The 27,179-nt window shown below is 46.2% G+C and overlaps 1 protein-coding gene across 1 annotated transcript in view; it reads right to left on the bottom strand.

The window, feature by feature from the left end:
• cttnbp2 (cortactin binding protein 2) overlaps nt 1–27,179 on the bottom strand; it is a 420,592-nt gene that overhangs the window by 204,849 nt on the left and 188,564 nt on the right. Inside the window, exon 3 of the mRNA XM_034175732.1 lies at nt 26,698–26,928. Coding sequence (XP_034031623.1) covers nt 26,698–26,928 — 231 coding nt within the window. The remainder of the gene's footprint in view (nt 1–26,697; nt 26,929–27,179) is intronic.

Below are 27,179 nucleotides of genomic sequence, written 5' to 3'. Positions count from 1 at the left end.
AGTCGGGGGAGGAGGGTTTCCAGTTTGGTGTGCTCAGGGTCCCATCACTGCTTTTTGCAGATGATGTTGTGCTGTTGGCTTCATCAGCCGGTGACCACCAACACTCACTGGATCGGTTCACAGCCGAGTGTGAAGCGGCTGGGATGAGGATCAGTGCCTCCAAATCTGAGGCCATTATTCTCAGCAGGAAACTGATGGATTTCCTACTCCGGGTGGGGAATACAGTCTTGCCCCAAGTGAAGGAGTTCGAGTACCTCAGGGTCTTGTTCATGAGTGAGGGGACAATGGAGCGTGAGATTGGCTGGAGAATCAGCACAGCAGGAGCAGTGTTGCATTCGCTTACTGTTGTGACAAAAAGGGAGCTGATCAAGGCGAAGCTCTCGACCTACTGGTCAATCTTCATTCCTACTCATCTATGTCATGAGGGGTCATGGCTGAAAGAACTAGATCGTGGGTACAAGTGGCCGAAATGGGCTTTCAGAAGAGGGTGGCTAGTGCCTCCCTTAGAGATAGGGTGAGAAGTTTGGTCAACCGTGGGGAGCTCGGAGTAGAGCTGCTGCTCCTTCATGTTGAAAGAAGCCAGCTGAGCTGGTTCGGGCATGTGGTAAGGATGTCTCCTGGGCGCATTCCTAGGGAGGTGTTCCAGGCATGTCCACCTGGGAGGAGACCCCGGGGATGATCCAGGACTAGGTGGAGAGATTATATCTCCACACTGGCCTGGAAATGCCTCGGGATCCCCCAGTCAGAGGTAGTCAATGTGGCATTGGAGAGGGAACTCTGGGGTCCCCTGCTAGAGCTGTTGCCCCCGCGACCCAATTTCAAATAAGCTGTTGAAGATGAGTGAGTGGGCTTCACCTTTGCATGATCTTACCTCTCCCCACAGCTCTTTTGTTTGGTCCCCCGAGTGTGAGGCAGCCTTTTGTGAATTTAGTGTTTCACTTCTGCTGTTGTGATGCTCCTTCCAGATCAGTCTGTGGTGGAGGTGGACGCCTCAGACAACGGGGTAGGGGCAGTCCTATCACAAATTAGCCCTGCTGATGGTAAGTTCCACCCGTGTGCATTTTTGTCCAAAAATCTTTACACTGCAGAACAGAATTATAACATCGGTGACCGTAAACTGCTAGCAGTCAAAGTGGCCCTGGAGGAGTAGCGACACTGGTTAGAGGGGGCTCAAGAACTGTTCCAGGTCTGGACAGAACATAAAAATTTTGAATATTTAAAGTCTGCTAAATGTTTGAATGCCAGGCAGGCCTGTTGGGCCATTTTCTTTAGCTGCCTAGACTTTGTGCTGTCCTATCTCCCCGGTTCCAAGAATGTAAAACCAGACGTGCTTTCTCACTCATTTGACCCAGATAATCTCACCAATCAGCCTAAAAACCATTCTGCCAGCTAAGTGTTTTATCTCTGTTCTCACCTGGGATACTGAAGCCAAAGTCAAAGGAGCCACTGCGAGTATCTCCCCACCTTCTCATCGGCTTCAGGCAAAAGTTTTCATGGTGGACCCATTAAGGGGGGAAGTTAGTGAATGGGCTCATAAAACAACGCTTTGTGTCATCAGGGTATCAACAAAACATTGTTAAGGTGCCCTGACATGAGCATGTTTTTGATTCACACAACACCACGACCTATGTTGTGATGTGTCGTGCTGGAGAGTAAACTCGTCCTTAACGGGTGCAGACAAGACAACAGTGTGTGCTATTGTACACAGAGAATGCTGAAATGTTAAAAAAAAAAAAAAATCTTTCATGCACTAATGTCGTGCTACGTGGCGCGATATAATCTCCAACACAATGTGCAGCTCGTCAAGTGGAGTAAACAAGAAGTGAAAAGAGCGAGTGGTGACGTCTGCGGATTGCATCAGAGCGCAACTCGTCTGAAGGATTATAACAAGAAGTTAAATCTGTTATAAACATACTTTAACAGCTGCGCACAAGAAGCAAAGAACAAGCAACTGTTTTATCAAGCCATGACAATGTAGACAAGTCAAATACTTGCTTTTTTAGATGGCTCAAAATGCTTTCTGCAGCATGTTAGGTGCGTGAGTGAGTTCAGGACGTGATTAGAGCTGTTTCCCACGGCCAATTTGCAGAAAAAAATGATTAATCCGCCACGAAATAATTATTTAATATATGCAGCGTCCAGCGCAGAGCACGTGGCAGCCGGTAGAACAAAGAATGGCGTCCAGCTGGGAATACAGCGGGTGGGATTGTCACGACACAGGTTGTGCTATTGCGTGAATCAAAAACAGGGCACCTTTAGTAGTACAGCAACAGTTTTGCTGCCTATGTCTGTTAAAAGATATCAGTGAGTTTGTGAATGCATGTCAGGCATGTGCTATGTTGAAATCATCTAATTACCCACAGAGTAAATTATCACCACTGACTGTACCCAAGCAACCATATATGGCTATAGATTTTGTCACTGCACTCCTGAATTCTGATGGCAACATGGTCATTCTGACCGCAGTGGACAAATGCTCTAAGATACCATATTTTATTCTCTTGCCAAAGTTTCCCTCAGCTAAAGAAACAGCAGAGGCAGTTAATTTTTCTGTTTTCAGGTACCACAGATTCCCTCTGGATATCCTGTCTGACCTGGGGCCGGAGTCCGTGTCCCAGTTATGAGTATTGCAGACTCCTGGGAGCTACTGTCAGCCTGTCCTCTGGCCATCACCCCTTGTCTGGCAGACAGACAGAACGCATCAACCTGGAGTTAGAGAAGGGACTCCGCATAATGTTCTCCAAATGTCCCATGTCCTGTTGGAAAATCTGCTCTGGGTGGAATTGTCACATAACACCTTACTGTCTTCTTCTTCAGGTTTCTCACCATTCCATATAGTCCATGGCTATCAACCATCTCTATTTCCTCCCACAGACTCTGATTCCCTGGTCCTGTCAGCATAAGCCCTGGTGAAGAGGTACAGGATAATCTGAGGGCAGGCTCGCCAAACTCTCATCAAATTGTCGAATGTCTACAAGATGGCTGCAGTTCGCAAAAGGACTCCCGCTTCATCCTACGTTCCTGGCCAAAAGGTCTGGCTATCGACCAAGCACCTGCCGCTATGTTTGGACTCCAGGAAGCTTGCTCCCACGTTCGTTGGACCCTTTCCAACCTCCAAGGTAGTTCACCCAGTGGCTCCCACGCTGAAACTCCCCAGGGCCATGCGTGTCCACCCTATGTTCCATGTCAGTAATGTCAAGCCAGTTACATCCAGCACGCTGGATGTCATTCAACTCAGCTTCGCCTCATTGAATTGGAACATTCCATCTTTCACCTCATGAAATATTCTTACCATTGCACTCATAAACATTCATTATTTGTATATTACAAGGATTCTGGGCTTCACTCACTTCTTTAAACACACTGCTATTATTTTGAACAGAACTGTACAAACATACTCAGGACAACTGTTATGGCAAAACTGTACAACAGGCAGAGAGATTCCCTTCAGTCAAACTCATTCCATTCATTTATTATGACTTTTCAATTCATGATTTTTGAAAAATGCAGAAGTTGTATATATTTCTTCTAAGACAGGACATGAGAAATGAAAACCTTCTGTGGGGTTACCGCAAAGCAATTCTACTTAATGTTTACAAATTCTGAGCCTGATAACAGCAGGTAATTGCAGGAAATGCTAATACAACATACTGAAATACAAAATGCAAGTGAGTAAGACCAAAGGTGCCCTTGCACTTACCTGCTCTACACAGGCAGCAAGAAGAAACTGAAAATGAGTACGTAGCAGAGAAGCTTGAATCTTCGACTGGACTGGGTTGCTTGACGTGAGGACGTTTCGCTTCAAATCACAGAAGCTTCCTCAGCTAAAATTCTTGCTCTGGTAGTCTGACTTCTGTCTTGACTCTTGTAGAGAAGAATAAACCAGAAGCCAACAAAAGCTGGAGTTTTTTAACCTGTTTACAATGTGGTACTCAGGTCAAAGCAGTTTCAGTCTTTTGTTCATGGTAATGAGTCATTCACGTCATCAGGAGAGAGTCGTCAAGGGAGCCATCAGGGGAGGCTTCCATCCTGTCATTAGGAGAGTGCTAAGTAGAGCATAATAGGTGCTAATTAGAGCTATTGTTTAGTCACTAGCCTATAGCAGTCAGCCTCTCGGTAGGTGGGGTCTGGTTAGGTTAAAAAACTCCAGCTTTTGTTGGCTTCTGGTTTATTCTTCTCTACAAGAGTCAAGACAGAAGTCAGACTACCAGAGCAAGAATTTGAGCTGAGGAAGCTTCTGTGATTTGAAGCGAAACGTCCTCATGTCAAGCAACCCAGTCCAGTTGAAGATTCAAGCTTCTCTACCACCTGGATAACTGAGAGCCTACACTGAAAATGAGTACATTAAAGTATTATTTTGGATGCAAAGGGGATTTTTCTGATGCATGAGATCTAAATAGAGGCACAGATTAGGAGAAAATTGGTCTGCTAGTGCCAAACAGTGAAGTAGGTCCAGTAAGGAACCCTGTGGAATCAGTTACAGTATGATAACAGAAGTGTAATCACATCTGATCCATAAATAGAAAAACACTTGCTCATTAACACAGATGTCTTGCAGTGGCCTGCTGAGACGATGTGTTATCAGATCATGAAGGATGTGGTCTCCATTGTATTGCCAACGAGGGCACAAATGCGGGAGTTCATGACCCAGATGCACAAAGCATGTGGTAAGGCATGACGCAACTAAAGATTTATATGTAAAATAAAGGAATACAAAGGTGAAAACACAAAATGGGATCACCAACCATATACAATTATAGACTTTTGATGAGGTTAGGGTTAACCAAGGCCTCTGTGAACCCCATCCTGACCAGGTCCGCATAATCACAGGTACACCGAAATTAAAAGTCTATAACTGTTTTTTTATATGGTAAACAAGAAAATCGGGAGTTTGTCAAACATACTAAAACTGAAAAATCAATCTCAAGTTTCAGCTCTTTATTATTACTGTCCTACTGCACCAACAGGTCCAAAATACTTCATGAGCACAATCTCTAAAGCTCCTTTCACACCGGGGCTGCCTCAAGCTTCCTGTGGTGTCTTGACGACGCACCTGATGCAGGAATGTCGGCGTCAGGTGCGCGCTGCAGGGGGCAGAGAGAAGGTGAGAACGCAGCCTGCAGGTTCTCTGCACAGAAGAATCAGAGTGCAGTTTGGCTGCACTATCAAATCAACAATATTTGTGGTATAAAACAGTGACTTTATTAATATTTACATGCAAAATGTATGCTTACAAATTAGACGTAGAATAAATTTTTAAATGACAACGGGAGTCTGCACCCGACTACTTATGCCAGTCAGCAGGAAAACCCTACAGGCACATACAGCATAGTATCATTAAAAAGTACACGTCCTGAGCACCAGCTGTACCACAGTCTATGAAATAAGCCAAAATAAAAAATAAAACTGATGCAGGCTGATTTCGGCATGCAGGCAAAATATATCTTGTCATTTTTGCATGGTTTATCTATTAAAAATTAAAAACTGAAGGAAATCAATTGTAAGGCCTGAAAGACAATTCTGTAGAAAGTATTTTAGTCATAAGGTCAAGTGAGAGGGGAAGTGTTGGCTTTTTAAAAACCTGAAAGACAGAGGATTTGCAGAAGGTGGTAGCAATGCAACAGTAAGGATGCTGGCTGCTGTTAAACACCACAGAAGAAGAAGAGGGGTACATTTGATTTTATCTACGGTGTCACATTTTGAGAAGAAGCGCATTTTGTTTCAAAATAAAATACATACATTTTTTAACTTAGCTGTTTTAACACAACGAAATACACAGACCATAGAAACAAATTTTGATGAAACGCCATATACAAACACTAGTTTTGCAGCCCTGAATTTCACTTCAGTACATGTACAGTATAAATAACTAAACCACACTCAAAACTTAATTGACACTGTGTACAGAATGGATGGAAAGCTCTTTAATCTGAGTTGAATTAGAGGCAAGAAGAAAATTTCCAGAACTTCACTCCTATACTTCCAGTACGCCAATGATAGCAGCGTGTCATCCTTTATGAAAGAAAGTCTTCAGAAAACCGTTGAAACACCAAGTTTGGCCTTCACATCAACCTGAAGAAGACACAGCTTGACATGCTTTCTGCTGTGAAATTGCACAGACAGGTCCTGGAAAGTGTGACCCACTTACATATGTGCCAACACCGACTCAAGTGTGCAGAAACTGCCTTCGGCCAGCTCTGCACCTGTGTTTTAGACAACAGAGACCTTCAATATGAGATGAATGTCCTCGTCGACAAAACTGTCATCATACCATCACTGCTGTATGGATCTAAGACCTGGACCACCTACCACTACCACCTGAAGACCATCAAGCAATTCCACCAATGCTGCCTGGGAAGACTATTGTAGCAACATCAGTGTCCTCATTGAATCATCAAGTGTGTCATCATGAAGAACCAGGTTCATTGAGTAGGTCACTAAAAACGGTGCAGAGGAAGGAAGAAGAAATGCTACAAGAGCCTTCATAAGCACAACATCAAGAGCTGCTCCATCGACTGGAAGACGTGGGAAGAACAAGCAAAGGACCAAGCAATCTGGTGAGCAATGATCCACATGGGAGTGGAAGCCTTTGAAAAAATTCAGCAAACAACACAGAGGAGGAGAGGAAGGAGAGCAAGATCCTAATCGACAGAAGCTTCCTGCAGCAACCACATGCAGTGTCTGTCATAAATGGTGCACATCAAGGCTGGACCTGTTCAGTAATTTCTGCTTCCACCACCCAATCTGGGAATTGAACGAGACAATCTTCCTCGCTACTGAGGGGTTGCCATGACATGTTCCCTCACACTTGCACTGCGAGGGAACATCAGCTCCAGCTCTTGGTCGCAACATCATCATCAGCTGCAACATCAGCCATCTTAGTCTCCAAAAGTAACGGTTGTGTACCGGAAAGTGGTGTGGATGATTAGGAGGACTTGGCTGATTCCTGCGTCTGTCAGAAATACTGTATTTCAGTTGCTCGGGTTTATAGGCTGTAAAATATTTTGAATCGCTGTTCTAGTGACCTACACTGAGGTCCAGCTGCAGACAGATTCAACATACAGAACCACATCGTTGATATTTCTTAATGAGTGAAATGAAGTCAAAGACATACAGTGATTTGGAAATGTTCATGTACATGTAACAGTGGCCAGCAGGAGTTGCTGTGTAAGAAACGTCACTCCCCAGTGCCAAAAGACCTTCCAGTGACAGACACAAGAGGCTATGGGTTGTGACTGCAAGATTGTCAATTCAATCCACGGGCTAAAGAAATATTTCTGTGTGAGGAAGAGAGTGATTTAGTCACTCTTTTTGATGTTTAAACTACAAAATCAAATGCATGCTGCTGTCCTTGTACTTTGCATGCTTCAACTTTTCTGAAGATTATTACTCTGACATGATCGAAGAACCTTTTGATGTGTGATGTTTGAAAAGACAGCAGGAAATATCAATGAACTCTACGTTGTTTTGTTTAATTCAGAAGACAAGAGTGGTGCCTCCTGCCATCAAGAAAAATGTAGCACGAGTTTATCACCTGGCTATGGTGTTTGTGACACTGTTTTGCAGTTTTCTCTCACTGTGTGCATGTCAGAATAAAACAGTGTCCCCATGTATGATTAAACTTCTGATGACATTAACAAAGTCCTGGCCTCTATATCTGAAGGGCTGCAGCTATTATTAGCTAAGTAGTGGCTGCACAGATGCCAACATTTGCTTATCTGGATCTGTTAAACCCAACTGCCTCAATCCTGTTGGTGCAACAATTCTCAGACAATTGACTCATCACCCTGTCAACTCATGTCAACTGCTGATGATCCCCCCCCCATATGGCCCATTACTGAGTAGATATCAGGACCGCCTGGTCCTGAGGGAGCTATGGAGAGGAGCAAGGGCGAGTGTCATGAGAATATCAGTCGTAACACAAGAGGAGGTGCTACATCTAGCTGCTGCTAATTGGGCGTAAATTATGCCTGCTGTAAGTCAACATAATACCACTAAAACAAGCTTAGAATTTATGTCTGCTGGAAGTCAACATTCAAACTATATATATATACACATATATATATATATATATATATATATATATACACATATATATATATATATATATATATATATATATATATACACATATATATACGAGGTCTATTAGAAAAGTATCCGACCTTATTATTTTTTTCAAAAACCATATGGATTTGAATCACGTGTGATTACATCAGACATGCTTGAACCCTCGTGGGCATGCGAGAGTTTTTTCACGCCTGTCGGTTACGTCATTCGTCTGTGGGCAGTCTTTGAGTGAGGAGTCGTCCACCCGCTCATCGCTTTTTTTCATTGTTTAGGAATGGCTCAGAGACTGTTGCTTTGTTTGATAAAAATTTTTTCAAAACTGTAAGGCACAACTGAGTGGACACCATTCAATAAATTCAGCTGGTTTTCGGTAAAAATTTTAACGGCTGATGAGAGATTTTGGTCTGTTAGTGTCGCTTTAAGGACGGTCCACGGCGCCTGACGGCGATCTGCGCTTCGAGGCGGCAGCGTCTCGCCGTTTCAAGTTGAAAACTTCCACATTTCAGACTCTGTTGACGCAGTAAGTCGTCAGAGAACAGAGAACTTTCAGAAGAAGTCGGCATGAGGAGTTTATTCGGACATTCCATTGTTAACGGACATTTTGTAATGAAAGAACGTGCGGGCAGAGTCGCATGTCGGGCTGGACCCGACCGCGGGGGGTCGCGGCAGGAAAAACACCTCCGTTGGAAATCTTAACGGGCAAGTTGGAACATGCCCAAGCTGTTAAACAATTTCTCAGTTACTCACTTGTTGAAAGCCATTAAAAGCCGCCTGAATTCTACAAATGGTTTTCAACACGGAGGTGTTTTTCCTGTCGCGGCGCACACAGATTTGCCGAGTCGTCACGGAAACGACTCGGCGAATTTGCGCGTACGTCTTTCATTAAAAAAATGTCCTTAAACAGTGGAATGTCCGCATAAATTCCTCATGCCGGCCTCTTCTGAATCTTCTCTGTTCTCTCACGATGTCCTGGGTGAATTAAGCCTTAAATTAGGATGTTTTCAGCTCGAAACAGGCCGACGACAGCGCCTGGAAGCGCTGCAGGACGTCCCGCTCCGTGGGAAGTCCTTACACCGACAGAAACACCCCATAATCTCTCATCAGCCGTTAAACTTTTCACAGAAAACCAGCTTAATTTCTCGAATAGTGTCCACTCGGATATTCCTCACAGGTCCAGAAAAATTTTGATAAAGCAACGCGCGCCGTCTCGAGCAGCGTGTGAAACAAAGGAATTCAGCCGAGAGGGCGGGACCACATCTCACTCAAGGCCTGCCCACAGGGAAATGACGTCACCGACACGCGTGAAAAAACTCACGCATGCGCACGAGGGTTCAAGCATGATTGGTGTAATCGCATGTCATTCAAATCCATATAGTTAAAAAAAAAAATAAAAGGGTCGGTTTATTATCTAAGAGACCTCGTATATATATATATATATATATATATATATATATATATATATATATGTGTGTGTGTGTGTGCGTGTACGTATGTATGTATGTATGAAAGGCTTGTTTTGTCATCTGTGTCTACAGTTTTCCTGCTGAGGGTGAACGCTTTTTATCGCTGTACAGCAGGGGTGGCCAAGTTCGGTCCTCGAGATCTACCTTCCTGACACTCTTAGTTGTCTCCCTGCAACAACACACCTGAATCCAATGAAAGATTTGTTAGCTGGCTTTTAATGAGCCTTTCATTGGATTCAGGTGTGTTGTTGCAGGGAGACAACTAAGAGTGTCAGGAAGGTAGATCTCGAGGACCGAACTCGAACACATTACAAGCTAGTGATTAGGTGCTCAATGTTATATCATGTATGGCTCTGGGTGCTCTCCACATATCAATTCTGGCTACAACTGACCTATGTTATCCTTAAACACAAGACTCTTGCTCCAAACTGTTAAACCATTAATATTTTCATATTTTTCAACAGAATGTAGTAGATATCAGTAAGCTACACCAGACGGTTGAGTCTAACATTAAATGGTTAAACAGTTACCACCATGTGTTTTATCTTTCAAGGTTACCTAAGGCCAAAGGTCATGAGTAAAATGTTAACAGTCCATACAGATGTACTAAAACCCTGAGATATCAGCTGGTGTTGGGGCAAACAAACACAGATAGAAGGACATGAGTGAAGAGGCTGGAGAAACAATTTTAAGAAAAACACATTTCAGTACTGTGGTTGTACCCTGACTTTAAAATACAGCCTGCCAACCCAATACATATCTCTGGCAGTGTTACCCACAAAAACACAAATGCAATGCTGTTTTATCCCGGTTGTCCTGAATCAGTCCCCTTCCTATTGCTTCATAACTGATTTATGGCATAGTAGATGAGGGAATGCAGGAATCTTCATTATGTCCATTCAGAGTCAGCTCTGTGCAACTATCTGCCTCCAGCTTGTTTAAGACCTTATTGATAACTCAACACAACTCACAGGAGGTTAACAAGTGTGGAAGTACATGGAGTGATAAAGATAGAACTGGAAATCCAAATTAAATTCACTCTACCCAACAACCATAAGATCCCTGAGTATACTAAAGAGCCTGTCACACCGTGACGATTTAGCCAGCGCATGCCAACTGTATTAAAATACGCTGGCATAAGTCCAATAAGTTAAGGGTAAGTTTTTATAAGTTAACAGCAAGTTGATGTACGTGGAAACTTGTTAAAACACGTTGAAGCTCGTTGATGTATGTCCTCATAAGCTGAGCTCCTCTGAAAAATTTTGGGTGTGTTGAAAATTTTTAATGAGTGCCAGCGTCACACGTCCCGCACAGGCTGGACATAAGTTGTAGGTAAGTTCTGTGATTGTTGGCAGACGTTTCTTGTAATGTACTCATCTGTCCATTAATGCTGGTTACTGATTGGCTGAAAGCTGTGGTTCATATGCAGAATGACTGTTTCATTCACACATGGAAAAATATGAAGTCTGACCTGTTCATTTCAGTCCAATTCACCATCACAGACAGACATGAATCCACATAAAGCTCCTGATTCTGTGGTTTTTTCTGCTTTAGGTGCATTTCTCAGCCGGTGCTGCGCTCTGAACACACTAAAGCGCTGTGATGATTTAAACTTTTAAAGCCCCGTCGCTGTGGTGTGATCATCAGATGACCTGATCGATCAATCAGTGTGATCACGCCTGATTAATGCGCTGTTTAAACATTTAAAGTGCCATGGCGAGGAGACGGAGCAAGCGATGAAGGAGTAAGCCACGTCCAGGATAGCTCCGTAGTCAAATCCTTTAAAAATACTTTTAAAAGCTGACAAACTTTTAATTTATGTGCCAGAAAGGGACACTTCTCACTGAAGAAACATCGATACTACTTTGAAGCAATAATCTCAACATGACATGGGGTAAATCCAAGAAAATCGAAAACGCTGAACAAGGCCCCGATCAAGCCCCGAGCTCACCTGAAATGGACTCGACGAGATGACTGAAGCGGATACGGACAACACAGGCGAGGCGGAACCATCAAATCCGGTTGTGCTAGAAGCCATTAAGGAGCTCAAAGGTGTAGTGGCAATGAATAAAGACGAGATATGTGAGAGCTTGGACTCCCACATTGAACATGTGTATAATGAACTGAGAGCGGAAATCCACGTAGCTAAAACTGATCTTGCCGCAGCTATTGCTACTAGCAGCACTGTACGAGACTTGGAATTAGCATCAACTACCCACCCTGATTAGATTGCCTCGCTGGAACAAGAAGTTGTTACGATGAAGTCTGAAGTTAATAGACTGACTCAGAAGTGTGAAAGTTTAGAGTCAGCTTCTCAAAGAAATAACATCAGAATCACTGGTATATTAGAAGGCTGAGAGGGGACGAAACCTAAAGACCTTATTGCCAACATGTTAAAAGATGTTCTCGACTTGGAACATCTCCTACGAAGTTGCAAAAAAGAAAAAAGATACAATTCAAAGTAAGAAACTCAAAGAACAAATTCAGAAATTGGACCGAGAAAATGCATCAAACCCTACCCCTGAGCTACATAGGAAAATCACAAATTTAAAATACGAACTTAATGAAATACAGTCAAAAAAATTAACGACAACCTTTTTATACACCAAGCAAAAATACTTCGAATTTGGAGATAAACCGCACAAATTATTAGCATACCAACTCAGAAAAGCAGAAGCAGATAGGGCTATTTATAAAGTTAAAGATAATATGGATAATATATTGACTAGGCCAAAAGACATTAATGAAAGATTTTTTAAGTTTTACTCTGATTTGTACACATCAAAGTGCAACATTGACCCCCCAATTATGAAAGCTTTTTTAGACAATTGTCATCTACCAAAATTATCAGATGAACTTTCTAAATTCAGACTTTAACCAAACTGAGATACAAAAAGCCATCAGTTCTCTTAAGAGCGGCAAAACACCAGGCCCTGATGGAATACCAGTTGAACTTTATAAAAAATTTAGTAATATCCTTTCACCATTCCTGCATAGAATGTATAAACAAGCACAAGTAGACGGAACATTACCAACAACGCTAACAGAAGCAATAATTACAGTAATACACAAGAAAGGAAAAGATGAGTCGGAGGTGGGTTCATATCGACCCATCTCACTTCTAAATACAGATGGGAAATTATATGCTAAAATTCTTGCTAACAGACTATCACCCTTAATGGATAAACTAAGACACCATGATCAAACCGGCTTCATGCCTAACAGGAGCTCAGCTTCAAATCTTCACAGATTGTTTGATATTTTATATATGGACAGGAAAACATACAAAGATCTTGCTATTCTTACTAATGACGCTGAAAAAGCATTTGATCAGATTGAATGGTACTACTTGTTTGAAGTACTTAAACGATTTAATCTTGGTGACAAATTTATAGATTGGGTGAAACTCCTATACACAAACCCGACAGCTCGAATACGCACAAATAACAACCTATCCCCCTCCTTTCATCTGTACAGAGGAACTCGACAAGGCTGCCCGTTATCCACCCTCATATTTGCATTAGCAATCGAACCACTCGCGCAAAGCATTCATCTAGATCAGTGGTGTCCAAACTATTCCAGAAAGGGCCGAGAGGGTGCAGGTTTTCTTTGCAGCCACTGACTCCAGCAGGTGATTTCACTGATGAACTCATCCCACCTGTTCAAAGGGATGTTAATCAGATGACTGCCATCCATTTTCTCCCACTGCCATAGTTCTATCCCCGACTCCAATAGACCAGTCACAATTCAGTAAAAACCCGAACATAGCTAACTTAGTTAGAACATGGAAACAAATTAAATCACACTTTCTTTATAAATCAAATCCCCTATCGCTACCAATCGCAACGAATCCATCATTCATTCCATCTAATTTGGATTCCTCATTTGCAGATTGGAAAGATCAAGGAATACATTGCCTCCAAGACTTGTACCTTGATGGCACATTTGCCTCTTTTGTACAATTACAAAGAAAATATAAACTTCACAGCAATAACTTTTTCAGATATTTGCAGATCAGGGATTATGCACGAAAATACCTAACATCTTTTGAAACAGAACAAAAAACTACAATTGATGATTGTTTAAATACATACCCAACTGAAAATAAATTTATTTCCTGTATATACAACAAATTATTAAGAATCTCTATCCCATCTTCTAGCAAATTTAAAGAAAGCTGAGAAAACGATATGGGCATTCAAGTCCCTGTAAATATTTGGGACGACTCCCTTGAAGCCATACATTTCTGCTCTAACAATGCAAGACATTGCCTCATTCAATTTAAAATCACACACAGGCTTCACTACTCCAAAGTAAAAATTCATAATATTTTCCCTCAGGTTTCATCAGCTTGTGAAAAATGTCAATCCCCAGATGCAACTCTGTTCCATGCATTTGTAACATGTCCAAAGGTGTCAGCCTACTGGTCCGATGTGTTTAACATTATATCACAGATTGTTCAATGTTATGTATTTGTGTTTGCAATTTCATTTACCCTCTATGTTAAAATATGAGCATTACTAAAGATATACAATTCAAACTGTGAAATACATTCTGCTCAATAAAAATATTTGACATAAAGTGCCGTGGCTGTTGGTGATCACACAGCACGCCATTCAGGTCACACAGCACGCCATTCAGGTCACACAGCACGCCATTCAGATCACACAGCACGTCATTCAGATCACACCGACAGATCAAACAGCACGTCATTCAGATCACACAGCACGCCATTCAGGTCACACAGCACGTCATTCAGATCACACAGCACGCCATTCAGATCACACAGCACGCCATTCAGATCACACAGCACGCCATTCAGATCACACAGCACGCCATTCAGGTCACACAGCACGCCATTCAGATCACACAGCACGTCATTCAGATCACACAGCACGCCATTCAGATCACACAGCACGTCATTCAGATCACACAGCACGCCATTCAGATCACACAGCACGCCATTCAGATCACACAGCACGCCATTCAGGTCACACAGCACGCCATTCAGGTCACACAGCACGTCATTCAGATCACACAGCACGCCATTCAGGTCACACAGCACGCCATTCAGGTCACACAGCACGTCATTCAGATCACACAGCACGCCATTCAGATCACACAGCACGCCATTCAGGTCACACAGCACGTCATTCAGATCACACAGCACGTCATTCAGATCACACAGCACGCCATTCAGATCACACAGCACGTCATTCAGATCACACAGCACGTCATTCAGATCACACAGCACGCCATTCAGGTCACACAGCACGCCATTCAGATCACACAGCACGCCATTCAGATCACAGAGCACGCCATTCAGGTCACACAGCACGCCATTCAGATCACACAGCACGCCATGCAGATCACACAGCACGCCATTCAGATCACACAGCACGCCATTCAGATCACACAGCACGCCATTCAGGTCACACAGCACGTCATTCAGATCACACAGCACGTCATTCAGATCACACAGCACGCCATTCAGGTCACACAGCACGCCATTCAGATCACACAACACGTCATTCAGATCACACAGCACGTCATTCAGATCACACAGCACGCCATTCAGATCACACAGCACGTCATTCAGATCACACAGCACGCCATTCAGATCACACAGCACGCCATTCAGATCACAGAGCACGCCATTCAGGTCACACAGCACGCCATTCAGGTCACACAGCACGTCATTCAGATCACACAGCACGTCATTCAGGTCACACAGCACGCCATTCAGGTCACACAGCACGTCATTCAGATCACACAGCACGTCATTCAGGTCACACAGCACGCCATTCAGGTCACACAGCACGCCATTCAGATCACACAGCACGCCATTCAGATCACACAGCACGCCATTCAGGTCACACAGCACGTCATTCAGATCACACAGCACGTCATTCAGATCACACAGCACGCCATTCAGGTCACACAGCACGCCATTCAGATCACACAGCACGCCATTCAGATCACACAGCACGTCATTCAGGTCACACAGCACGCCATTCAGGTCACACAGCACGTCATTCAGATCACACAGCACGTCATTCAGGTCACACAGCACGCCATTCAGGTCACACAGCACGCCATTCAGATCACACAGCACGCCATTCAGATCACACAGCACGCCATTCAGGTCACACAGCACGTCATTCAGATCACACAGCACGTCATTCAGATCACACAGCACGCCATTCAGGTCACACAGCACGCCATTCAGATCACACAGCACGCCATTCAGATCACACAGCACGTCATTCAGATCACACAGCACGTCATTCAGATCACACAGCACGCCATTCAGATCACACAACACGTCATTCAGATCACACCGACAGATCACACAACACGTCATTCAGATCACACAGCACGTCATTCAGATCACACAGCACGTCATTCAGATCACACAGCACGCCATTCAGATCACACAACACGTCATTCAGATCACACCGACGGATCACACAGCACGTCATTCAGATCACACAGCACGTCATTCAGATCACACAGCACGCCATTCAGATCACACAGCACGCCATTCAGATCACACAACACGTCATTCAGATCACACCGACGGATCACACAGCACGTCATTCAGATCACACAGCACGTCATTCAGATCACACCGACAGATCACACAGCACGTCATTCAGATCACACAGCACGTCATTCAGATCACACAGCACGCCATTCAGATCACACAGCACGTCATTCAGGTCACACAGCACGCCATTCAGGTCACACAGCACGCCATTCAGGTCACACAGCACGTCATTCAGATCACACAGCACGCCATTCAGGTCACACAGCACGTCATTCAGATCACACCGAGAGATCAAACAGCACGTCATTCAGATCACACAGCACGCCATTCAGGTCACACAGCACGCCATTCAGATCACACAGCACGCCATTCAGATCACACAGCACGCCATTCAGGTCACACAGCACGTCATTCAGATCACACCGACAGATCAAACAGCACGTCATTCAGATCACACAGCACGCCATTCAGGTCACACAGCACGCCATTCAGATCACACAGCACGCCATTCAGATCACACAGCACGCCATTCAGGTCACACAGCACGCCATTCAGGTCACACAGCACGTCATTCAGATCACACAGCACGCCATTCAGATCACACAGCACGCCATTCAGGTCACACAGCACGTCATTCAGATCACACAGCACGCCATTCAGATCACACAGCACGCCATTCAGGTCACACAGCACGTCATTCAGATCACACAGCACGTCATTCAGATCACACAGCACGCCATTCAGATCACACAGCACGTCATTCAGATCACACAGCACGTCATTCAGATCACACAGCACGCCATTCAGGTCACACAGCACGCCATTCAGATCACACAGCACGCCATTCAGATCACAGAGCACGCCATTCAGGTCACACAGCACGCCATTCAGATCACACAGCACGCCATGCAGATCACACAGCACGCCATTCAGATCACACAGCACGCCATTCAGATCACACAGCACGCCATTCAGGTCACACAGCACGTCATTCAGATCACACAGCACGTCATTCAGATCACACAGCACGCCATTCAGGTCACACAGCACGCCATTCAGATCACACAACACGTCATTCAGATCACACAGCACGTCATTCAGATCACACAGCACACCATTCAGATCACACAGCACGTCATTCAGATCACACAGCACGTCATTCAGATCACACAGCACGCCATTCAGATCACACAGCACGCCATTCAGATCACAGAGCACGCCATTCAGGTCACACAGCACGCCATTCAGCTCACACAGCACGTCATTCAGATCACACAGCACGTCATTCAGGTCACACAGCACGTCATTCAGATCACACAGCACGTCATTCAGGTCACACAGCACGCCATTCAGGTCACACAGCACGCCATTCAGATCACACAGCACGCCATTCAGATCACACAGCACGCCATTCAGGTCACACAGCACGTCATTCAGATCACACAGCACGTCATTCAGATCACACAGCACGCCATTCAGGTCACACAGCACGCCATTCAGATCACACAGCACGCCATTCAGATCACACAGCACGTCATTCAGATCACACAGCACGTCATTCAGATCACACAGCACGCCATTCAGATCACACAACACGTCATTCAGATCACACCGACAGATCACACAACACGTCATTCAGATCACACAGCACGTCATTCAGATCACACAGCACGTCATTCAGATCACACAGCACGCCATTCAGATCACACAACACGTCATTCAGATCACACCGACGGATCACACAGCACGTCATTCAGATCACACAGCACGTCATTCAGATCACACAGCACGCCATTCAGATCACACAGCACGCCATTCAGATCACACAACACGTCATTCAGATCACACCGACGGATCACACAGCACGTCATTCAGATCACACAGCACGTCATTCAGATCACACCGACAGATCACACAGCACGTCATTCAGATCACACAGCACGTCATTCAGATCACACAGCACGCCATTCAGATCACACAGCACGTCATTCAGATCACACAGCACGCCATTCAGGTCACACAGCACGCCATTCAGATCACACAGCACGCCATTCAGATCACACAGCACGCCATTCAGGTCACACAGCACGCCATTCAGGTCACACAGCACGTCATTCAGATCACACAGCACGCCATTCAGATCACACAGCACGCCATTCAGGTCACACAGCACGTCATTCAGATCACACAGCACGCCATTCAGATCACACAGCACGCCATTCAGGTCACACAGCACGTCATTCAGATCACACAGCACGCCATTCAGATCACACAGCACGCCATTCAGGTCACACAGCACGTCATTCAGATCACACAGCACGTCATTCAGATCACACAGCACGCCATTCAGATCACACAGCACGTCATTCAGATCACACAGCACGCCATTCAGATCACAGAGCACGCCATTCAGGTCACACAGCACGCCATTCAGATCACACAGCACGCCATGCAGATCACACAGCACGCCATTCAGATCACACAGCACGCCATTCAGGTCACACAGCACGTCATTCAGATCACACAGCACGTCATTCAGATCACACAGCACGCCATTCAGGTCACACAGCACGCCATTCAGATCACACAACACGTCATTCAGATCACACAGCACGTCATTCAGATCACACAGCACGCCATTCAGATCACACAGCACGTCATTCAGATCACACAGCACGCCATTCAGATCACACAGCACGCCATTCAGGTCACACAGCACGCCATTCAGATCACACAGCACGCCATTCAGATCACACAGCACGCCATTCAGATAACACAGCACGTCATTCAGATCACACAGCACGTCATTCAGATCACACAGCACGCCATTCAGATCACAGAGCACGCCATTCAGGTCACACAGCACGCCATTCAGATCACACAGCAAGCCATGCAGATCACACAGCACGCCATTCAGATCACACAGCACGCCATTCAGGTCACACAGCACGTCATTCAGATCACACAGCACGTCATTCAGATCACACAGCACGCCATTCAGGTCACACAGCACGCCATTCAGATCACACAACACGTCATTCAGATCACACAGCACGTCATTCAGATCACACAGCACGCCATTCAGATCACACAGCACGTCATTCAGATCACACAGCACGCCATTCAGATCACACAGCACGCCATTCAGGTCACACAGCACGCCATTCAGATCACACAGCACGCCATTCAGATCACACAACACGTCATTCAGATCACACCGACAGATCACACAACACGTCATTCAGATCACACAGCACGTCATTCAGATCACACAGCACGTCATTCAGATCACACAGTACGCCATTCAGATCACACAACACGTCATTCAGATCACACCGACGGATCACACAGCACGTCATTCAGATCACACAGCACGTCATTCAAATCACACAGCACGCCATTCAGATCACACAGCACGCCATTCAGATCACACAACACGTCATTCAGATCACACCGACGGATCACACAGCACGTCATTCAGATCACACAGCACGTCATTCAGATCACACCGACAGATCAAACAGCACGTTATTCAGATCACACCGACAGATCACACAGCACGCCATTCAGATCACACAGCACATCATTCAGGTCACACAGCACGTCATTCAGCTCACACAGCACGTCATTCAGATCACACAGCACGTCATTCAGCTCACACAGCACGTCATTCAGATCACACCGACAGATCACACAGCACGCCATTCAGATCACACAGCACATCATTCAGGTCACACAGCACGTCATTCAGCTCACACAGCACGTCATTCAGATCACACAGCACGTCATTCAGCTCACACAGCACGCCATTCAGATCACACCGACAGATCACACAGCACGCCATTCAGATCACACAGCACGTCATTCAGATCACACCGACAGATCAAACAGCACGTCATTCAGATCACACCGACAGATCAAACAGCACGCCATTCAGATCACACAGCACGTCATTCAGCTCACACAGCACGTCATTCAGATCACACCGACAGATCAAACAGCACGTCATTCAGATCACACCGACAGATCACACAGCACGCCATTCAGATCACACAGCACGTCATTCAGCTCACACAGCACGTCATTCAGATCACACCGACAGATCAAACAGCACGTCATTCAGATCACACCGACAGATCACACAGCACGCCATTCAGATCACACAGCACGTCATTCAGGTCACACAGCACGTCATTCAGCTCACACAGCACGTCATTCAGATCACACCGACAGATCAAACAGCACGTCATTCAGATCACACCGACAGATCACACAGCACATCATTCAGATCACACCGACAGATCACACAGCACGTCATTCAGCTCACACCGACAGATCAAACAGCACGTCATTCAGATCACACCGACAGATCACACAGCACGTCATTCAGATCACACCGACAGATCAAACAGCACGTCATTCAGATCACACCGACAGATCACACAGCACGTCATTCAGATCACACCGACAGATCACACAGCACGCCATTCAGATCACACAGCACGTCATTCAGATCACACAGCACGTCATTCAGGTCACACAGCACGTCATTCAGATCACACAGCACGTCATTCAGATCACACCGACAGATCACACAGCACGTCATTCAGCTCACACAGCACGCCATTCAGATCACACAGCAAGCCATTCAGGTCACACAGCACGCCATTCAGATCACACAGCACGCCATTCAGATCACACAGCACGTCATTCAGATCACACAGCACGTCATTCAGATCACACAGCACGCCATTCAGATCACACAACACGTCATTCAGATCACACCGACAGATCACACAACACGTCATTCAGATCACACAGCACGTCATTCAGATCACACAGCACGTCATTCAGATCACACAGCACGCCATTCAGATCACACAACACGTCATTCAGATCACACCGACGGATCACACAGCACGTCATTCAGATCACACAGCACGTCATTCAGATCACACAGCACGCCATTCAGATCACACAGCACGCCATTCAGATCACACAACACGTCATTCAGATCACACCGACGGATCACACAGCATGTCATTCAGATCACACAGCACGTCATTCAGATCACACCGACAGATCAAACAGCACGTTATTCAGATCACACCGACAGATCACACAGCACGCCATTCAGATCACACAGCACATCATTCAGGTCACACAGCACGTCATTCAGCTCACACAGCACGTCATTCAGATCACACAGCACGTCATTCAGCTCACACAGCACGTCATTCAGATCACACAGCACGCCATTCAGATCACACAGCACATCATTCAGGTCACACAGCACGTCATTCAGCTCACACAGCACGTCATTCAGATCACACAGCACGTCATTCAGCTCACACAGCACGCCATTCAGATCACACCGACAGATCACACAGCACGCCATTCAGATCACACAGCACGTCATTCAGATCACACCGACAGATCAAACAGCACGTCATTCAGATCACACCGACAGATCAAACAGCACGCCATTCAGATCACACAGCACGTCATTCAGCTCACACAGCACGTCATTCAGATCACACCGACAGATCAAACAGCACGTCATTCAGATCACACGACAGATCACACAGCACGCCATTCAGATCACACAGCACGTCATTCAGCTCACACAGCACGTCATTCAGATCACCCCGACAGATCAAACAGCACGTCATTCAGATCACACCGACAGATCACACAGCACGCCATTCAGATCACACAGCACGTCATTCAGGTCACACAGCACGTCATTCAGCTCACACAGCACGTCATTCAGATCACACCGACAGATCAAACAGCACGTCATTCAGATCACACCGACAGATCACACAGCACATCATTCAGATCACACCGACAGATCACACAGCACGTCATTCAGCTCACACCGACAGATCAAACAGCACGTCATTCAGATCACACCGACAGATCACACAGCACGTCATTCAGATCACACCGACAGAACAAACAGCACGTCATTCAGATCACACCGACAGATCACACAGCACGTCATTCAGATCACACCGACAGATCACACAGCACGCCATTCAGATCACACAGCACGTCATTCAGATCACACAGCACGTCATTCAGGTCACACAGCACGTCATTCAGATCACACAGCACGTCATTCAGATCACACCGACAGATCACACAGCACGTCATTCAGCTCACACAGCACGTCATTCAGATCACAGCGACAGATCAAACAGCACGTCATTCAGATCACACCGACAGATCACACAGCACGTCATTCAGGTCACACAGCACGTCATTCAGGTCACACAGCACGTCATTCAGGTCACACAGCACGCCATTCAGGTCACACAGCACACCATTCAGATCACACAGCACGCCATTCAGATCACACAGCACGCCATTCAGATCACACAGCACGCCATTCAGGTCACACAGCACGCCATTCAGATCACACAGCACGCCATTCAGATCACACAGCACACCATTCAGATCACACCGACAGATCAAACAGCACGCCATTCAGATCACACAGCACGCCATTCAGATCACACAGCACGCCATTCAGGTCACACAGCACGCCATTCAGATCACACAGCACACCATTCAGATCACACCGACAGATCAAACAGCACGTCATTCAGATCACACCGACAGATCACACAGCACGCCATTTAGATCACACAGCACGTCATTCAGGTCACACAGCACGTCATTCAGCTCACACAGCACGTCATTCAGATCACAACGACAGATCAAACAGCACGTCATTCAGATCACACCGACAGATCACACAGCACATCATTCAGATCACACCGACAGATCACACAGCACGTCATTCAGCTCACACCGACAGATCAAACAGCACTTCATTCAGATCACACCGACAGATCACACAGCACGTCATTCAGATCACACCGACAGATCACACAGCACGTCATTCAGATCACACCGACAGATCACACAGCACGCCATTCAGATCACACAGCACGTCATTCAGATCACACAGCACGTCATTCAGGTCACACAGCACGTCATTCAGATCACACAGCACGTCATTCAGATCACACCGACAGATCACACAGCACGCCATTCAGATCACACAGCACGTCATTCAGATCACACAGCACGTCATTCAGGTCACACAGCACGTCATTCAGGTCACACAGCACGCCATTCAGGTCACACAGCACGCCATTCAGATCACACAGCATGCCATTCAGATCACACAGCACGCCATTCAGGTCACACAGCACGCCATTCAGATCACACAGCACGCCATTCAGATCACACCGACAGATCAAATAGCACGCCATTCAGATCACACAGCACGCCATTCAGATCACACAGCACGCCATTCAGATCACACAGCACGCCATTCAGATCACACAGCACACCATTCAGATCACACCGACAGATCAAACAGCACGTCATTCAGATCACACCGACAGATCACACAGCACGCCATTCAGATCACACAGCACATCATTCAGGTCACACAGCACGCCATTCAGATCACACAGCACACCATTCAGATCACACCGACAGATCAAACAGCACGTCATTCAGATCACACCGACAGATCACACAGCACGCCATTCAGATCACACAGCACGTCATTCAGGTCACACAGCACGTCATTCAGCTCACACAGCACGTCATTCAGATCACACCGACAGATCAAACAGCACGTCATTCAGATCACACCGACAGATCACACAGCACATCATTCAGATCACACCGACAGATCACACAGCACGTCATTCAGATCACACCGACAGATCACACAGCACGTCATTCAGATCACACCGACAGATCACACAGCACGTCATTCAGATCACACCGACAGATCACACAGCACGTCATTCAGATCACACCGACAGATCACACAGCACGTCATTCAGATCACACCGACAGATCACACAGCACGCCATTCAGATCACACAGCACGTCATTCAGATCACACAGCACGTCATTCAGGTCACACAGCACGTCATTCAGATCACACAGCACGTCATTCAGATCACACCGACAGATCACACAGCACGCCATTCAGATCACACAGCACGTCATTTAGATCACACAGCACGTCATTCAGGTCACACAGCACGTCATTCAGGTCACACAGCACGCCATTCAGGTCACACAGCACACCATTCAGATCACACAGCACGCCATTCAGATCACACAGCACGCCATTCAGATCACACAGCACGCCATTCAGGTCACACAGCACGCCATTCAGATCACACAGCACGCCATTCAGATCACACCGACAGATCAAACAGCACGCCATTCAGATCACACAGCACGCCATTCAGGTCACACAGCACGCCATTCAGATCACACAGCACGCCATTCAGATCACACAGCACGCCATTCAGATCACACAGCACACCATTCAGATCACACCGACAGATCAAACAGCACGTCATTCAGATCACACCGACAGATCACACAGCACGCCATTCAGATCACACAGCACGTCATTCAGGTCACACAGCACGTCATTCAGCTCACACAGCACGTCATTCAGATCACACCGACAGATCAAACAGCACGTCATTCAGATCACACCGACAGATCACACAGCACATCATTCAGATCACACCGACAGATCACACAGCACGTCATTCAGCTCACACCGACAGATCAAACAGCACGTCATTCAGATCACACCGACAGATCACACAGCACGTCATTCAGATCACACCGACAGATCAAACAGCACGTCATTCAGATCACACCGACAGATCACACAGCACGTCATTCAGATCACACCGACAGATCACACAGCACGCCATTCAGATCACACAGCACGTCATTCAGATCACACAGCACGTCATTCAGGTCACACAGCACGTCATTCAGATCACACAGCACGTCATTCAGATCACACCGACAGATCAAACAGCACGTCATTCAGATCACACCGACAGATCACACAGCACGTCATTCAGATCACACCGACAGATCACACAGCACGTCATTCAGATCACACCGACAGATCACACAGCACGCCATTCAGATCACACAGCACGTCATTCAGATCACACAGCACGTCATTCAGGTCACACAGCACGTCATTCAGATCACACAGCACGTCATTCAGATCACACCGACAGATCACACAGCACGTCATTCAGCTCACACAGCACGTCATTCAGATCACACCGACAGATCAAACAGCACGTCATTCAGATCACACCGACAGATCACACAGCACGCCATTCAGATCACACAGCACGTCATTTAGATCACACAGCACGTCATTCAGGTCACACAGCACGTCATTCAGGTCACACAGCACGCCATTCAGGTCACACAGCACGCCATTCAGGTCACACAGCACACCATTCAGATCACACAGCACGTCATTCAGATCACACAGCACGCCATTCAGGTCACACAGCACGCCATTCAGATCACACAGCACGCCATTCAGATCACACAGCACGCCATTCAGATCACACAGACAGATCAAACAGCACGCCATTCAGATCACACAGCACGCCATTCGGGTCACACAACACGTCATTCAGATCACACCGACAGATCAAACAGCACGTCATTCAGATCACACAGCACGTCATTCAGATCACACAGCACGCCATTCAGATCACACCGACAGATCAAACAGCACGCCATTCAGATCACACAACACGTCATTCAGATCACACCGACAGATCAAACAGCACATCATTCAGATCACACAACACGTCATTCAGATCACACCGACAGATCAAACAGCACGCCATTCAGATCACACAGCACGTCATTCAGATCACACAGCACGCCATTCAGATCACACCGACAGATCAAACAGCACGCCATTCAGATCACACAACACGTCATTCAGATCACACCGACAGATCAAACAGCACGTCATTCAGATCACACCGACAGATCAAACAGCACGTCATTCAGATCACACAGCACGCCATTCGGATCACACAACACGTCATTCAGATCACACCGACAGATCAAACAGCACGTCATTCAGATCACACAGCACGCCATTCGGATCACACAACACGTCATTCAGATCACACCGACAGATCAAACAGCACGTCATTCAGATCACACCGACAGATCACACAGCACGTCATTCAGATCACACAGCACGTCATTCAGATCACACAGCACGTCATTCAGATCACACAGCACGCCATTCAGATCACACAGCACGCCATTCAGATCACACCGACAGATCAAACAGCACGCCATTCAGATCACACAGCACGCCATTCAGATCACACAGCACGCCATTCGGATCACACAACACGTCATTCAGATCACACCGACAGATCAAACAGCACGCCATTCAGATCACACAGCACGTGAATCAACTGAGAGTCTATTACGGCCCACAGGATCAAGTTGAGAGTGAGTTGAGACATGTAAGAGTTTATCAAGACCAATGTATCACTTTACCGATGCGAGTGTTTGAAACAGTTCAATACATTTGCACATCTGTTGGACACCGATGGGGAGTGATGGAGAGTGATGGCCCAAGAGGGATCTTTTTTCCGACCATGTTGTGACCAGCCTGAAAACCCAGTGGGAGTCAGTGAGAGTGATAGTGAGCAGAGACTATGTTTCAATAGCATCTCGGTCATGGACACAGTGTAAACGGGGTGTTACCTTCTTCTGGCGGCTCTCGGCAGCGGCGAGCTGGGCTGACATGCGCTCCTGCATCTTCCTGCAGTGGGCCATGACTGCTTCAAGGACGGAGATAGGACTGGAGCCCAGGGCTTGCCGGTCTTTGTCTGTACCAGGACCACCACAATCAAAGTCCCTTTGAAGGGCCAAGAAAGGGTCAGTCAAGCTGTAGTGGCCGTAGCGTTCTTGGAGAAACACCTCCTTCCTTTGTGCCTGCAAAAACAACAGTAAATATATCATTATTTATGTGTTTAAAAGTGCAGGCTAAAAACAAGCATTCTCTTACAATCCTCTTCTAATCACTGCAGTGGATTACAATGCAGTAATCCGTAATGGGTTAATGGGAGGTTATTCTCAAAAAATTGACTGTGCAAATTGACTGTGACTGTTGCTCTTCTTGCCTCTACTGGTGGTTGGCAATCACTGCGGTATTGTATCACTTCCTGTTCTGGAGCACAGCGGTG

Source organism: Thalassophryne amazonica, chromosome 8 (assembly GCF_902500255.1).
Source record: "Thalassophryne amazonica chromosome 8, fThaAma1.1, whole genome shotgun sequence".
Lineage (NCBI taxonomy): Eukaryota > Metazoa > Chordata > Actinopteri > Batrachoidiformes > Batrachoididae > Thalassophryne > Thalassophryne amazonica.
Note: the sequence above shows the minus strand (reverse complement) of the source record. Positions and strands in the feature narration are given on the sequence as shown.